Source organism: Falco rusticolus, chromosome 11 (assembly GCF_015220075.1).
Source record: "Falco rusticolus isolate bFalRus1 chromosome 11, bFalRus1.pri, whole genome shotgun sequence".
Lineage (NCBI taxonomy): Eukaryota > Metazoa > Chordata > Aves > Falconiformes > Falconidae > Falco > Falco rusticolus.
Window position 1 is genome coordinate 28,068,856 of NC_051197.1, and position 16,776 is coordinate 28,085,631.

Consider the following 16,776-nt stretch of genomic DNA (forward strand, 5'->3'; position numbering starts at 1 on the left):
TCATGAATTCTGTTGAATTATGGGTTCTTCCAAAAAGTACTTCCTCTCACTTAATTTAAATCTCTCATTCGGTCATTTCACCAGGTACCTTCCCATGTAGGTTATTAGAAGGAACAAATACTCAGATTTCTTCTGTGTTCTCCATTCTGCTCATCATTTCATGAATTAATATCCTCTGTTTTTCAATCGCATCAATTTTGAGTTGTACCATTTTAGGCAGTTTCACCTGCCTTCCTGGGGAGATCATTGCATGCTCCCAGCAGGGACTTTCCGTACACCCATCCACAGCTGAAGTGGCCAAAAGTTGATGCTGTTGTAGGCTGATGGGGGTAATTTTTTCCCCATACATGTTACTGTTCATATTTATCACCCTTCCCTTTCTGCTTTATACCATGTAAAGGTACCAGAGAACATTTTTGGTGCAAAAATTAGTATTAGCTGTGCACTTCAGGTAATATTTTAAAAATTATAAAATATCAGAAAGGTTACAAAGTACCTGAAAAAGAAACCAGCAAGCTTTGGCAACACTTTGCTCTTTCCCAGCTAGCAGGAATATACAAAGTGAATGATAAAAACATTTCTGAGAACAGTTAGTACAAGGGGCATGTGTGGTGGCAGTTTTCTCTGGAACAACAATCACAGTGTACTATTGGGGTTTTTTTTATATTATCTTCTATTTGGAGAGTGATAGATGTAAAACACTCTGCCCTGAGAATTTTCCTTGTTTGCTTAGCAATTTTGGGAAAATTGTAGCTGAAGGCTTCAGCCTTTTGATGGTGTCCCTTGAAATGCAGGCTCCTCATTTGTCATCTATTCATTTTTTCTTGTCATTAGATTTTTATTTGTGTATACAGAAAAAGACGTCCAGTACAGTTCTGTGAAAGAAAAGCCTTAAACGTCTGTTTTTCTTGTAGCATGAACAGAACTAATTTGACAGCAATTACAGTGCCAGTGCTCGGAGTGGGGTGGCACCGAGTGACTCTCATCCTTTCAAACTGCATCACTTCACTCTGAGTGGCAAAACAAGTGTCCAGAGCAAAGCGGGTGTGATATTTCTCATGGGTGATACAGCCCCTGGTAGCTGTAAAATGCCTTTTTTTTTTTATTTTTTTTTTCAGCTCTGTACATATCAGAGAAATGGTAGGAGAGGTGGGTGGATGACAGATCAAGGCCACACAGGGTGTTGTCCCAGAGGGACAGCTCACATAGGAAGCTGTCCCCTAACCTCCTGACCTCCTCCACTGTTGGCGATGTGGACACTGGGATCGAGGGCCCCCTCGGCAAGTTTCCCAATGACGCCAAGCTGTGCGGTGCGGTGGACACGCTGGAGGGCAGGGATGCCATCCCAAGGGACCTTGGCAGCCGTGAGAGATGGGCTCGTGCGAACCTCGTGAAGTTCAACAAGGCCAAGTGCAAGGTCCTGCACATGGGTCGGGGCAATCCCAAGCACAAGTGCAGGCTGGGCAGAGAGCGCATTGAGAGCAGTCCTGAGGAGAAAGACTTGGTGGATGACAAACTCAACGTGACCTGGCCCTGAGAGCCACCCGTGCCCTGGGCTGCATCCCCTGCAGCGTGGCCGGCAGGGCGAGGGGGGGGATTCTCCCCCTCTGCTCCACTCCGGTGAGACCCCCCTGCAGCGCTGCCTTCAGCTCTGGGGCCACCAACGCGAGAAGGGCACGGACCTGTCGGAGCGCGTCTGGGGGAGGCCACGAAGATGCTCGCGGGGCTGGAGCCCCCCTGCTATGGAGACGGGCTGGGAGAGCTGGGGTTGCTCGGCCCGGGGAAGGGAAGGCTCCGGGGAGACCTTCCGGCAGCACCAGTGCCTGGTGGGGCCGGCGGGGCAGCTGGGGACGGGCTTTTACACGGGCACGGAGTGATGGGACACGGGGCAGGGTTTCAAACTGAAAGGACAGATTTAAATTAGATACTAGTAAGAAATTCTTTACTGTGAGGTTGGTGAGGCACTGGCAGAGGTTGCCCAGAGCATCCCTGGCAGTGCTCAAGGCCAGGCTGGATGGAGCTTGGATCAGCCTGGTCTGGTGGGAGGTGTCCCTGCCCAGGGCAGGGGGTGGAACTAGGGGATCGCTGAGCTCCCTTCCAACCCAAACCATTCTGTGAGTCTTTAAAAGGAAAAAAAGCGGGAGTTTAAATAAAAAGTACTCTGTCATATTAATAGTAAAAGTTTCAAAAAGCAACTCTAGAAGGCAAGAGCTTGATTTGGATGTTTAGGATGTCTTGTAAAAATCCCAAGAATGCTTTAAATAGAATTTAAAGTGAAAGCATATAAAGCCATGAATTCTCATTTCATATTTTCACTGTTAATACCATATAACTATAGCCAGATCCAGGAGAAAAAAAAGATCCTTTTAATGGGAAGAGCATAATTTTATCCCAGCTGCCACAGAAATACACAGGACCAAGCTCTGCCCGCAGCTGCCTTTGGAGATAGCTTGCTGGTTTTAATGCATTTGCAGGAGCCACAGGAAGAAAATACCTGGCGTGCTGTTACTAATTTCATTTGTGGAAGATGAGATAAATGTTAATGAATACAAACAACCATTACATGCAGACTCACTGGTTAAATAACTATGCTGACTAAATTAATATACGAAAAGGTACTTTGTAGTCAGGATGACATTCAGCTGGAATAATACTTTCTGAAAGGCAATTTCTGCAAGTTTATCATTTTATTAACTCTACCTGAAAAACCTTTGGTTCGAGTTGTGAGCCTGCAGACCTTTTTTCTTCACATCAAGGTCATTTCCATCCCTCTCTTCGGCTCCTCACTGCTTCCTTGGCAGCACTGATCAAAGCCTTTGAGGGATGCCCGGTGAGCAGCCCTTCATTATTTCACCTGGGATCGGTTTTTGGATCCAGCACACACCACATGGCCTCGTAAGCAGCTGCTGCAGCTCAGGTGAGGAATAGGAGTAAGTGACTGAGGTCTGGGGAATGTAGGAATGAGCTGAAGTAAAAATAACGTGCAGTTAATTCATGCCGCCACCTTGTGCTTAAAAAGATTTTAAAATACTGAAAAGTGTCAAAATAATCAGAATCTATCATGCAACAGTAGGAAATACTGAAGCTGTTCCTGAAATAGCCAGTGACACAGAAGATTTTTGTGTGTTTTCCTAGGGGCAACTGTTCCCTTTGAAATCATAAAGCAGGTCGCTGTTTCTATTCCTTAGCCTTTCACGGGAGTGTGAACTGAAAGCTGGAAGTGCACCAGGTCTGCTTATATGTATTTTCTGTGAGATATATATACACACTATGCATCTTATTATGGAGAACAAACATCATGTAATGTGAAGTGGTAGACATTTTTATGCATTTTAACAAATTCATAAACAGAAAATGTCATTTATCATGGAAGTTGATATATAGTGTTCATTTATTTATTAAGTATACCTGGAGGATAGGTAAAATTGAGGATGAGAAGTCTCACCAAAGCCTGCTGAAAGGCTGTGTCCACCCCAGTGCAAGTAAAGAAGAAACGATGAGGATGCTCAGGAGGGTGAGTTTCTGAACTCGCCTTGCTTTCACAGTTGGGACTTGAACACGATGCTACAGAACAGTAGGAAGTTTCTACTTAAGCTTAATACTTTTATGACCTCTTTGGCAGCTCTTGCATTTGACTTGACCTTGCTTTTGAACTGCTGTAACTTTGTTTTGTCGTTGTTTTTGTTTTTCTCCTCCATGGAGCTAGCATGGCTCGTGCTAATGTCTTAGATTTCTCTGTCTATGGATGACTCTGATTCCCTTAGTCACTGCGGTTGCAGGCATGGGCAGAAACTTCAGGAGGCAACGCTTCCTGACAGCTCCACGTGCTTATCCAAATCTTTTTTCAGAGCACTCTGAGACTATATGAATGGCTACCATGGAACAGTTGGTATTTGTCATTTATAACATTTCATCTAATGTTCGACAGATGGTGTAGTGGACTCTTCTGTATAGCTTGCGTGGCCAAATGAGACTTAATTTCTTTTTCCCCAGGTTTCTACCTCTTGTGTTACAGTATTACATAATAATAGATATTAATAAAAATCATGTATATATAATACATATAACTACAAAAAAAAAAAAAAAAGTATTACAGCTTGGTTTCTTCCAGGTTGCATAACTCAGGGCTTGCCTCTGGAGCAAGGGGACTGAGCTTTTGGTGACAGTGACCTGAAGTGCCACTACTAAATGAGTAGCCACAATTCTCCCTTTGTAACTGTGGGATTCATTTCTATCTCTAAGCCTGCAGGACAAATCCTTTTTTTGCTTTGTCGTGATCCCTTAATGTAAGAAATACTTGTTATGGCTGTGACAACCCTTCCTTTCAGTAGTCCTGGTAAGCACGACAAGAGCAGGTCAGCACTTTCCTTGCTCCTCTTCATACTATTGATGTATGTCTGGGGGATAATCATGGGAACAGAAAGAACTATTGAAAAAATGTCAAGAAGGCCAAAGTGTTTAATGAATTATTTTTTCATAATAGTCATCATTAGAACGTTCAAGAGAAAGAAGTGCTGACTAGCACTGCTGGTGATAATGACAAAGAGGTGGGATCTTTGCTTAAAATACAGGGAAAAAATGCATTCAAGGGGGCTTTCAGGATATCAGGTGGTCTCAAGCTGTCTGGGTGTCAGGAATTTTAATAAAAAGTTACCTGAAGTGATTTCAGAATGGTTTGTGGTGATTGAGGTGCTTAGAAGCATGATTTGGTGGTGATCTTGGCAGTCCTGCGTTAATGGTTGGACTCAGTCTTAATGGTCTTTTCCAACATAAACGATTCTATGATTCTATGATTTTTGACAAATTATGGCGGATGGGTGAGGAACCTGACTGCTGTAAAAGCCGTGCAGTACCTATCTCTAGAAGGAAGGAAAAGATGACCTGGGTAATTACAGAGTGGTTTAATTTTCATTTGCAGAAGAAAAAAAAATCTGAAACAAAAGCAGTCTGGAAGATGTTGGACAAGTAAACCACGTGTTTTTTTGGAGGAAAGTCCTCTCAAACCAAAGTAATATCCTCTGACAAGATTAAAAGGTCTCATTACTAGGGAAGAGGCAGTACGTGATAAATACCAAGTCTTTTCGGCATAGTCATACCTAGCGTGACTCTAAGTGAAACTGGGTACAGAATGGTTGGATGATGCTACCCAGGGAGGGGGTGTGTGAATTAAATGTATATTTTCAGGTGTTTGTCCCAGGAACATTTCTTTCGGTCTTGGGTGGTGAATAGAAAATGTAGTTTCATATAGTTATTAACAAACCACTACAAATTTGGATAATTTGTAGGCTGTTGGGAGAGGGATATGGCTGGGATTCAAACCTTGACAAAAGGAGAAATGGCCATGAAAAAGCTAGGATGCCATGCAATGCAGAGAAATGCAAGTCGCTGTATTTAAGAGGAAAAAAACCCACCACCCAGTTCTGCAGACAGCAGCAGACAACCGGCTGTTGTGACAGCAGAACTGCTGGTGTTTATACTGGGTCACAAGCTAAACATGAGTCAACAAGCTTGTCCTGTTGTGAAAAAGCAAATACCACGCTGGGGTGTAAACAGCCCTGCAGACAGCAAAACACACGTTGTTGTCTCTTCCTTCTGCTCAGCGTGGTGTGGTCTCAGCTACAAAACCTGATTTTTGGGTCTGGGGCTGTGCTCTTGAGGAGAACCTGTGCGCTGCTGGAATTCCCAGGCTGAGCTACTGGCCCGGCAAACAACCCCGCACTGTTTGCTCACTGCCTTGTGACTTGGGTGTCAAATGACTCCCTTTGATACAGAAAAGCTGCTTCCCTTCATCTGGGAGCAGGGAAGGCAGAGACTGATGTGCGAGAGCTGGCCGGGTGAACAAACTGGGTTTCCTTCTCTGTATTGCGCATGATGCTGTCCCAAAGCTCCGTTCCTGGCCCGTGCAGTTATGCTGGCGTGCTTCAGTGGTTTGTTTTACATTTGACTGCTTCCTCTTCTTTAGTAGGTGTTGATGTTTTCCAAGAGGGAGAGATACTGATATTCAGGTAGTTGTGAAAGTCCATTTTTTTTCTTTTCTTTTTTTTTTCTTTTCTTTTTTTACTTAATCTTACTGTGTATTTCTCTCAGATGTAACCTTACAGACCCAGTGGATGATCCTGTTCCCAATCCTGGATTTTTTTTAAGAGCAGAGGGACTGTTTACATTGTACCTGTGCATATTCTGGGTGCTGCCTGAGGTCCATTGGACCCCTGGAACCTTTGTAGGCAGTCTGGGCTCGGGATCATCGGGGTCTGGATCAACTTCGCTTGTCCATGCAGCTGTGGGGACTTGGGAACATCCCATCTGCCTGCTGTCAGGCAAGTGGTGTCTTTGCAAAGGGAAATGATGGAAACCCCTGAAATATAACCCTCTCTGTGGGTCACCTTCTTTGGACGTCTTTGGCCACGCATAAGGAGATGGCACAGCTTGGCTAATAAATAGAGCTTTATGGCTTTTAACACACAGCGAGGACAGGCAGGTTTTAACAAGCCACCGCACCAAGTGCTAGTAGGAGCTGCTAGACCAGGCGTTAGTATGCTTCTACCCTCCTCACCCTAAGGCATCCAAAGAGCCTTTGCTGGCCCCGTAGGCACTGGCAGGAGCAGAAATGTTGGTCTCCAGTGCTCCCTGCAGCAGATCCTTAATGGTGCTCATCTGCTGTCTTCTGCCTCTGTATTTCCTATAGAATTTTCAATATTGATGTTTTCCTCCTTGAATTTTTAAACTACCAACTTCCCTTGCTGCAGCAACCCTGTAACTTTGTCTTACCTGGTCGAGCTCTGGTTTATATCTTTTTTCACTTCTTGGCAACTTTTTCTGCCTATTTTAGGGAGCTGGGCTGCACTGAAATTAGGTGTTGGGCCCTTGGACGCTGCTGAACCCCTTGGAGACACAGTGGAAGGCTCTGGAGAGAGGATTACACCCTCCCCAGCCTTGGAGGCAGCACCGGTGAAGGCTGAGCAGTGTCAGTGTCAGGCAAGTGATGGGTTAGGCTGGCAGGAGCACCGGAGCCAGCGCTGTCTCACCACCAGTGTTGCTTACAGGGATTGCCTTGCCTGCTGGGCTAGCCCCGTAAGGAACATCCCAGCTTATTGCTACTCCTAAGGGACTTTCTGCTGCCTCACAGCATGGCTCTGGGTTCTGTAGGGCTGCAATGATAGAAATCCGAAAGATGAATTTCTGCAGGTGCTTGGTCAGAGCTGGCATGTGGTTTTCCAGGTATGGGAGTCAGTTCTCAGGGTTGAAATGGCCAGTGTCATGAGAGCATCTAAATGCCTTGGCCAGTGTCATGAGAGCATCTAAATGCAACAGTCTGGGCGGCAGAGAGGGATGACTTGGTTCTTGCGCTTCTTGTTCTTTGCCAAACGGTACTTGGGTCACAGCATCTTCCACAGAGGGTAAAGACATATCTCCCCTCCCAGGGCACTGCTCTTTAATAGAGGCTCAGCAGTTTTCCCAGATGTTAGTTTAGCAATGCAAGGGCTAAACAAACAGCAACAGATGGGAAGTCCCTTGTTGTTGTGCACCACAAAGCCAGAATATGACTCCAAAACATGTTTTGCAGGGTTGCTGCTCACAGTGGGTGAGTTTGAGTGAGCAGTGAGCTACAGCCGAAGGAAATGAGCGAGCAGCAGGGACGGTGTTATATCCTTCTCGGTTGTGATTAGGAAGGAGCACTGGAAGATGGTGGCTCGCCTTTGAGCTCTGTGTGTTGCATTTACCCTTGCTGCAGCAGGAGAGTTAATAGCAGGGTTTTTTAAAGACTCTTTTTCTCCATAAATGCCTTACCAAAAGTGTTGCTCCCAGGGGCATTTGCTTTAGGGGAGAGAGAGAGGTTATTGCAAGAGTCCTTTCCCAAAAGAGTTCTCTGTTATGTGATGTTTTAGCAAGAAAGACCTTCTCCCGAGACTGTGCTTCCCCTCAGGAGATTAATCTGTTTCGCAGAGCTTAAACCCCTCATTTTATTTGAAAACAGTGCTTAACATAGGTTGTAGCCTTCGGTCCGTCGGTCCCCTGTATCGTGGTGGTCTCCTTTACCTCCCAAACTAGACTTCAGTCACTCAGAAGTGACAATACAGCAGTCAGCGCCTCTGTTAGACTGCCCCTGGCTTGGACTTGGCTTACAGAAAAAGTCAAAGCCCTGGGTCACCATCCTTTCTGGGAGTCTCATCCCCTGCTGCTTTTGGATAGGTCCAGGAACATGGTCCCAGGATTGGGGACTAGTGGAGCCAGAAGCCACAGAAGCATCCACAACAGCTTTTTCTCTTGGTTTCCCCACGGGAGTGAGTTTTCCACCACTGCCATTTGCAAGCCCAGTTTAACAAATCAAGGGCTCTCCCCGAGTCCCAGGGTCACAAATTCAAAGCCAAGCAAGTAGCAGTATCTTGCTGTTTCCCAGTAGTGCCAGTTCTGCCACGTGATGGTTTCCAGAGCTAAAAGACTTAAGGTATGTGGTATCTGGAAAACACGTGATGACCAGCTCTGGGGCTTTTATTTCCAAGGCTGGGCATTGCTGGGTTCATGACCTGGTTTCAGGGGGGCAGAATATGTCTGTGTGAGGGGAAGGGGAGAGGAAGGTCACAGGCAGGCGGATTGTCGGTGAAGCTGTCTGCCCCTGCAGGGACCAGGGTTCCTGAGGTGGATCCAAGCCATCAGGCTTCACAGCCAGGATGAGCTGCTAATTCCAGTAATGGCACTGCCCCAGCTGCCCGCTTTGGAAGATGCTTGGGTTTTGTTTATGCACAAGGAGTCGTGTTTTGTGAGTGCCCCATCCACCGCAGGAGATGTCTCTGTGAGCAAAGGGCCAGCACTAATGCCATCCTGCGTGGCTGTGAATGAATTCGCCCTTTATTCAGCTCTCTCCACCCCTGCTGAGCCGAGAGCCCTGCACCGCTCACAGGCGTGCATAGATGCTGCCATTTGCAGTGCTTGTTCAGCCGGGCTTCCACACCCTGGTGCCTCTAATCCTGGACAAAACCCGGGCCGTGGAGCAGCAAACACAACAAGACCCCTATTCTTAGCCTGGAAAGCCTCAAAGCCATTTCTCTGGGCTGTAGGGCGGTGAATATGCAGTTGCTGGAGCTCTCGACAAAGCTGAGTGAATAGCAGCATTTGTCGTTAGCTCTGAACATACACTCCTCTCCCATTGGATCCGTAGCCTTCACTGCGGCTTTTCTCAGTTACATAAATATGGCCTATTTTCCTCTCACAAATTAACATCTTGCTCACCAAGTTTAGGCTTTCACATGCATACAAAACAAACCCTCTGATTTTCCACGCACAGCTGGAAATCCTGGCTCACCTGGGGAGAAGCCGTCCCTGCCCGTATAAAGCCTTCACAGAGGTGACGGACAGCGGTGCTGGCAGTGTCCCCTCGTGAGTGGCACAACTCTGAAGTCCTGGAGACTGTATTGCAAATCATCCAAGGTGCCTTGTCCTTTTTCCTGCTGGGAAAATCGGACCCCAGCCGCACGGCTGCGAGGATGCCGGAGGGTCTGCCTTCCTGGCCGGCTGCATGGCATCCTGGAGGCTTGGGAGCTGGCTGTGTGCTTTGGGGCACAGAGGGGATGGCTCCTCACTCCCCAGAAGACACAGATGTGGGTATTATTTTCCCCAAAGGTGGTGCACGCCATCCCCCCCGAACATACTAGGAGATTGCACTGCAGTATATCTGCATTAACAACAGCCCTACAGAGAATTCCACTTGGAATTCTCCCAGCCCTGGGGTGTAAGAGAGCTGACTTGCACCCACTGAGTCTCTGGGCAGCTTTATTAGCGATAGAAGTAATGCAGATGCCCGCGCCTTGCGGAGATCTTACTCCCTACTTCAGCAGCCTAAAGGGACCCAGCTCCCCAGTGCCCCTGGGGTCTCTCCGTGGTGGGGAAATGGTCAGGATCTTGCCATAGCACCAGATCGCAGCTTCTTGCTCCTCTTGTAGTGGGAGTAAGGATACCTGGTTGTAGGTCCTGAAGCGATCACCTCCTGGGCCTACGTACCTGCTGCTACAGTCAAGGAAGCCACCTGTAGCTCTGGATCTGCAGTGAGACCTTTTGTATTGCAGGGCTGACGGCATGCTGTGCCCTGAAATATGTTCTGACAGCTCCTGGCAGAGTGACCGGTGAGGGAGATGTTTCCAGGAGCTGGACACCAACATCCTGAGGCCAGCTGTGCAGGCAGGCGGCTGGGGTGCCGGAGTCTGGCTCAGTAGGACTGGGTCCTATCCTGCTCTGCTGTAGACAGGCGTGCGATCTCAGGTGAGTCTTGAAGGTGTATTATAGAACACAGCCACTTAGAGAGAGATATGGACCCAGCAAAGCGGTGTACTGTCAGATTAACTGTTGTGGAGGGTGCTGACTTGGAGACTTTCTGTGCTTGTGATTCAGCGCATCACACCCATTGAATTATTTTATTAACAGCAGCCCTGTGGCTAGATATCCACCTGCCTCCGAAATCACCGGTGGGAAACCTCGGAAGAGGGAGCCGCAGTAAACAGGTGGCTGAGGGGGTTTCAGGGGTGGCTGTGATACCTGAAGCATCTGACTTTGCTTTCATTTTAATCCTTCTGACCAAACTGAGCATCCCAGGTGAGACCCAGCCCCTCCAGCAGTAAGCTGCTAGGGCAGAGGAGGGGAAGAGGTGTGGGGTCTTTCCAAAAAATTGAAAAAGGCATTAGTCACAAAGCTCTCGCTTCCTTCCAAAGGATCACATGCTTCTAAGCTTGTGATGGTTTAGAGAAGCTCCTTGTAGATTGAGGAATTGGTGCCTCTTCGGGGAGGATTATGGCTACATCTCGGAATCCCTGGTGTGTTGGGTCTGTCGTTGCAGCAGATGAGCAGTGGCAGGGACGGCAGGCAGCTCTGCGCGCAGCTTTCTGTGCAACGTGCAGAGGGGAGGTGTTATGGCTGGAATGTCTTTCCATACCCTCCAAACACCCCGCCAGGTCTTTGGACCTGTATCAGCATGACCCAGAAAGTGGGAACGAGAAGGGGATGCTGAGGTTTACGCGATGCTGGTGCTTTGGGTATGTGCAACCCACTTTCTGTCCATCTTGATGCAATGCCGTCTCTGAAAGCTCTGGGTCAGGCTAGCCCTACGCTACCCTTCAGTGCAGCTGAGGAGGAATGGGGCTGAGGATTTTTTTGTGTTCAAAGGAAGAAAGGAGACAGCAAGGAAAAGCTGAACTCTCTATCCACACAATCCCTCCCTGCCCTCTAGCACAGCCCTTCCCCTCCCAGGTAAAAGCAAAGAAAGACAACAAAGCCCCCAGTACCCAGGCAGTAGTTTTCCTTGCTCTGATGGTCCATGAGGTCCTAATCTCTTCCCTGTCCCTTTTCCCTGCCATGCCTCGGGCCAGCAGCGGATGCTGGCAACTTCTCCATGGGCAGCAGCCAGCCTGCAGCAATAATGAGAGCAAGTCAGGCAGTGCCATCCTATACAAGCCTCTGTCTGCTCTGTGTGTGTGCATCTGCGAGAGTGCGCGCTCTCGCTCTCCTTTCTCCCCCTTCCCTCTCTTCCGTAACCCCCCTCCTTCCACCAGCTCTTGTTCTTTTCATGAGATACAGGGCTAGGGAGCCAGGAAAAGTGGCACAGTGCCGCTGCTCCTCCAGGGATAACTGTGGCCGGGCTGGGTCCTTTGCCCTCCCCGATGCACCGGGAGTCAGCAGACACTGTTCCTCAGGGTCCCAACCAGCCGTGTCCATCAAGCACCAAAAGCCACGTAGCCACCACCCTGCTGCCTGCTGCAAGACAGGTAAGAGCCAGGAGGCCCTTGGTGGGTGATGAGAGGCCCTGTGGTCCTTTGCTTGGCTACAAGTCCCCGGGGGAGGGGTTTTTACTTGCTCCTGCCCTGGTTTTCTGGGGGGAAGGATGGCTCTGCAGGCAAAGAGGGAGGGGAAGGGTGCTGTTCAGATGTCACCCCTATTAATGTCACGGTAGCGCTTCTCCCGGTGCATTAATCTTCCCGTGGCATCTTATGAATGGTCAAAGGGACACAGACATGGCTTCTAATTAACAGGCAGGGATAGAAAGCGGCGTATTCTTACGTTAAGCCCTGGGCTGACACAGGAGCGGGACTGGTTCTGGGGTGATCCCCATTTCAATGGGATTAGTGGTGGGCTTTGATGCTGGGAGAAAATATCAGTTTGTGCTGGTGCTTGCAGCTCTGAGATCATCACCATCTTTTCATCCCCCTCACCCCCCCCACCCCTCCTCCCTTCGCTATTGTTGTTACTTTAAAATGGTGGGCTGTATTTCCTTTGGATAGTTGGGTATCTGTGTCTGACACCCGGGCTGAACGCCGGGGCTGAGCTAGTTAAAAGTAAGACTAATTGGAGCGAAAGGAGAACATGTTGGAGGCGAGAGAACTGCATTGAGCGGAGACTGTAGTGCAAACTCGCAGATGGCAGGAGCATGTGCACTCTTTGCGAGAAGAACAGGGGGCTAACCTGGGAGTGGGGGGGGTGGGCGCTAACCTGAGGAGGGGGTCGTTTTCCTGCAGCCCTGACTATAACTCATGGAGATCCCTGTAGCGGTGAGGGTCATCTGTTTGCTGTTTGATGGGGGGGGGCGGGGGGAGAAATAAGCTGGTAGCTTGGCACAGCTAGGAAATACAAGGGACCCATTGTGCTGGCATCTTCTCCCTGTGACTGATGATCGCTGCGCTGGGTGCCGGCAGAATGCAGTTGCATTCCTCCATCTGGGGAGCGTACACGCTGTGTAAAGCGCTGTGCTTTCACTGGCCTGCTTTGCTGCCCTTCTCAGAGATTCACTTGTTCCTGCAGCACTGTCCGCCCTGGCAGGGGAAGCCTGGCCGCCTGCCCTGCAGCCCTTCCATGTGGCTCTGGGTACGTGGCCCAGTCGTTCGGGCTTGACTGGTGCAGGCGCTGGCGGAGCTCGGTGTGCTCCGCTGTGCCCACTGGCAGGGCGCAGGCGAGGGCTGCCCTCCGGTCTCCCAAGGAGAGACTGGTACTGGAGGCAGCAGATATTTTTATGAAAGAACCACCATCTGCTGGAGAAAGAGGGTGAGCCTGTCTAACTCACTTCATTTATGTTTTAATTAAGGCTAGAGCAGCAGCCTCCAGAGAGGAAAGAGAAATCCCAGCTCACCCATGCAGTTAACTCTGGTTTTCGTCGTACAAATACCCATTCAGCTGCTCACATGTTTCAGGTTAAGCACGTGCTCAGGTGTTTTGCTGCAGAGGGAATGACCTCCCAGTGCCACATTGCATAGCTGTACAGCAGTTAAAATAGCCCCGAAATATCCTTGCTGGGGCACCTGGATGCCCCGTAACCCTGAGTCTTTGAAATAACAGTGATAAGAGGAAAGAAACACAGACCTTATCCATCATAAACGGATTTGTGAGTGCAACCCCAAGACCTTGGGGCTGATTTCTAGCATGGAATAAATGACTGGTTTAGTGTGTTCAGCTTGCAAAACGCAGGCTGCTTGCAAGCACCTTGAATGGTATCTCAGCAGAAAATTAACCCTGTCCATCAGCAAGCCTCAGTTCCTGGCCCGTGTCAAGCACCAGATCTCAATCAAAATGTGCTAGGGACAGAGCATCTGTGGTAGGGGATCTTTGTGGAGATCTGTCTCATCTGGGTGGATCTGTCTCGGCTTCCCAGCCACACACATCAACTGTGTTACAGACGCTGCCATATTGACAGCAGCAGCGATGCTGAAAGCTGGGAGGACTCCAAGGCTGCACAGAACAGCTCTGTGTCAACTCCAATCCTTTCTGCCTCCCTGCTCCACACTAAGAGCATCCTCTCCAACGCACACGCAGGGGCACCACCACGCTTCTTTACATGTAACTGCTCCTGGGCATGGGAGCATGTTTCCTCGGAGAACAATTATGAAATTGTAATAAAGTGCTTTAAAGGGGAAATTCTTCCCTTTGATGCCCATCTCGAGAGCTGCCCCTCTCAGCCCGGAGCCTCCCACGCTGCTTAGCTGTTGGTTTTGTGTCCTACCTGCCTGGAGGAACTGGGGAGGGAGTGGGGACCACGCAGGCTGGGGCCAGGAGCCATCTCGCAGTGGAGGCATCTGTTCCACTGCTGCAATCGCGATGCCCAAGAGCCACAAACATGTCCAGGAGCCACTTTTATCATTGACACAGGAGAGAATTTAAATAGCTGCCATGCTCTCCAGCTGAGCCAGAGACGGAACTGTGGCTCACACTTTATGTAACTCATTTTTATTTTTAAACATAGTCTTTTATTTTCAAGGGGAGTTCAACTCAGTGGGTGTCTCCTATCTCCTGCCCTGCCTTGTTAGCGCACCTGCGGTGGCTTCTTTCATCAGCCCTCCATCCAGTATATCAGCTGCTTGGTTTCCTGCCTACCCCTGAAACTCCAGCTCTCACCTTCCAGGATTTCCTGCCTGCCTGGCCTGATGTGGAGAATGATTCGAGGTTTAAGGTGAATAGAAAAATTAACCCCTTAAAATCAGTCTGAGCCACGTCTGTGGACGTTTCCTGATGTTACTGGGGCTCCTTTATAGAAGGGGGAGCTGTTCTCATGGCTCTTCGCAAGTAAGACAAGCCTGTGGTTTGTTTTGCAGTGTGGGAAGCGATGTCACTCGTAATTCCTTCCTGCCAGGACAGTCACCTTGTGCTGCACCGAGTCTGTTTTCCCCTGGACCCTCAAACAAGCGGGCAGGCAGCGTGCCGCAAGGAGCAGAGCATTGCATGTCAGGTGGCAGTTACTAACAATTTTCTTCCAGCTTCCAGCTGCAAACAGTGGTGGAGAACAGCAGGCTCTGGAGATAAATTAATTACTGATTCAAATTACCTTGAGGTTGGACCCATATAGGTACCAGCCTGGATTCTGGATAAATTTGGAATGACCGCGTGTCAAGGGAGACCAAATGACACGTCGTATCATGAGAGCTTTGCTAGGGTTGCAAGTCACCTGGAGGCATGAGAGAATTCCCAAAGCAGCGACTGCTGTGGGAGGCAGCTGGCCTCGTGTAATTGGCATCTTGCAGTCACAGAGCCTCCATCACTGAGCATCTTCCAGAGAGATCACAGAGGCAGCAGAAGCTCATGAAAACATACCAAATCACGCCTTTACCTGTGGGGATGTAGCTGCCAACCATCACAGCCGTCTGAAGAAGCACTTTCTTGGCACTAGGGAAAAACCTCTTGGACTAGCAAGTTGTGAAGCACACCCTTGAACAAGCTCCTTGCAGCACGGTACTAGACAAGAGAGATGCTGGCACAGACCCAGGAAAAGTCACAAAGTAAGAGCAAACACAACCCCAAAGAAGTTCAAAGCCCTTGTGGTGTGGATCGCTGGAAATATGACAAGTCACGAAGTCAGAAATGAGAAGCAGAAGAGACAGTGGCAGGCTCGGTGTGATGGTTCGTTAAGCATAAAATAATGGAATCCCAGAGCAGCAGCAGACCCCCGAGGAAACAGAGTTAAGAGTGAGAAGACAGGGAGAAGTCTGCTTAAATGTCAAGGTGAAGGACTTTATTGAAGCAAACCCATGGGAGATGTCAACCAAGCAAATGAGCTAGTCACTGTAGGCATCCTCTGGTCTTGCAGCTCCGATCTGAGAAGGGTGGCCAGCTGCCAGCCCTGGGGGGAGCATCCCTGTATCTGGGGAGGCAAAAGCCACACAGCTACCAGGCAGAGCTGCCTTCCTGGTCCTGCTGGACACGTGAGGACAGCTATACTGGAAGGAAGAGATGTCTTCAGGCCATGCAATTTTATCCAGCAGCTGAGGGGCAGAAACTGGGACCAAGTGAAACTAGTGGAGGTGTTTGGTCCGGAATAAGTTTTTTGGGGTGTAAAAAAAACCCTTGAGTGATGATCAGTGGACAAACCACACAGAATAGATGGGGAGACATTTAAAAATGTAGGGAAGTGTGAAAAGGACCCTGAAGATGGTGGGGAAGAAATTGATGTCCAGGGAAGAGGCTGGCAAATTCCCTTCCACCCTGCCTGGTCACAGCCAACACTCCCAGCGCTGCACGTGTTCACCTCTTGTGTGTTTGCTGTTAGCAGGTCATGAGGAAATTGCTTTAAAGTATTTCTTGGAGAGATATAAAATTTTGGATGGGATTCAAGCCTAATATCAAAATGAGTTATTTTATTAAAAGCTTTTAAATAGAAGCTACAGAGTAGTCAGAAGCAGGAGAGCTATTTTAGAAGGAATTTGCCCTAAACCTCTCCTACTGCACAGAAGCTTTCTAAAATATTACCCAGTAAAAAACATAATTCCCTTTATCTCCAATTTAATTACATTTCCCGTAGTGCCTGTGTCAACACAGTTCACTTATTTTTGTTCTCTATTAGCTCGCACCTGGCGTGGGAAGATCTAGTCGTTCGTGGGTTGCTCCAGGATCTCACCGAGTCACGAGAAGGGTGTAGTGACGTACTGGAGGAGCAGGAATTGGGGTCTCTGTCCATACTGGCTATAGCTATGGGATGGTAGTATACAAAACTGGCATAAGAGCTGGAGGGGGAGCAGGAGCACTGGCGTGGTCCTCTGAGCTATCCCATCCAGAGTTAGTCGATCAGAGTTTTTGATCCATTTGAGACTGCAGCAAAGTCCAGGTATCTGGATAATGGACCAGAATTACCTAGAGCTTTGTCCATTGAACGTCTTGTGGACCTCCTCCACCCCACAATGCCTGTGTGTGTAAATGAGATCTGAGGGATGTCCTGGAAGTATTACAAAATGTTGTCACTTGTGACATCCTGTGGTTGCCTAGAGAAAACCTGGAAATGTGAAAATGCATTAAAACAAAAATGACATGTAGAAGTTA

The 16,776-nt window shown here is 48.6% G+C and overlaps 1 protein-coding gene across 3 annotated transcripts in view; it reads left to right on the plus strand.

The window, feature by feature from the left end:
* Nucleotides 1–9,995: 9,995 nt before the first annotated feature.
* The window catches only part of RGS8 (regulator of G protein signaling 8), a 30,562-nt gene continuing 23,781 nt past the window's right edge, over nucleotides 9,996–16,776 (plus strand). The window contains exon 1 of one of the 3 annotated variants that reach the window (XM_037404567.1): nucleotides 9,996–10,254. Coding sequence is in view for 1 of the 3 variants with exons in the window: in XM_037404559.1 (XP_037260456.1) it covers nucleotides 11,646–11,750 (105 nt within the window). In the remaining 2 variants the exon portion in view is untranslated. Of the gene's footprint in view, nucleotides 10,255–11,451; nucleotides 11,751–16,776 lie in introns of those variants that run through there. The other 2 variants (XM_037404559.1, XM_037404565.1) reach the window with 2 other exon arrangements.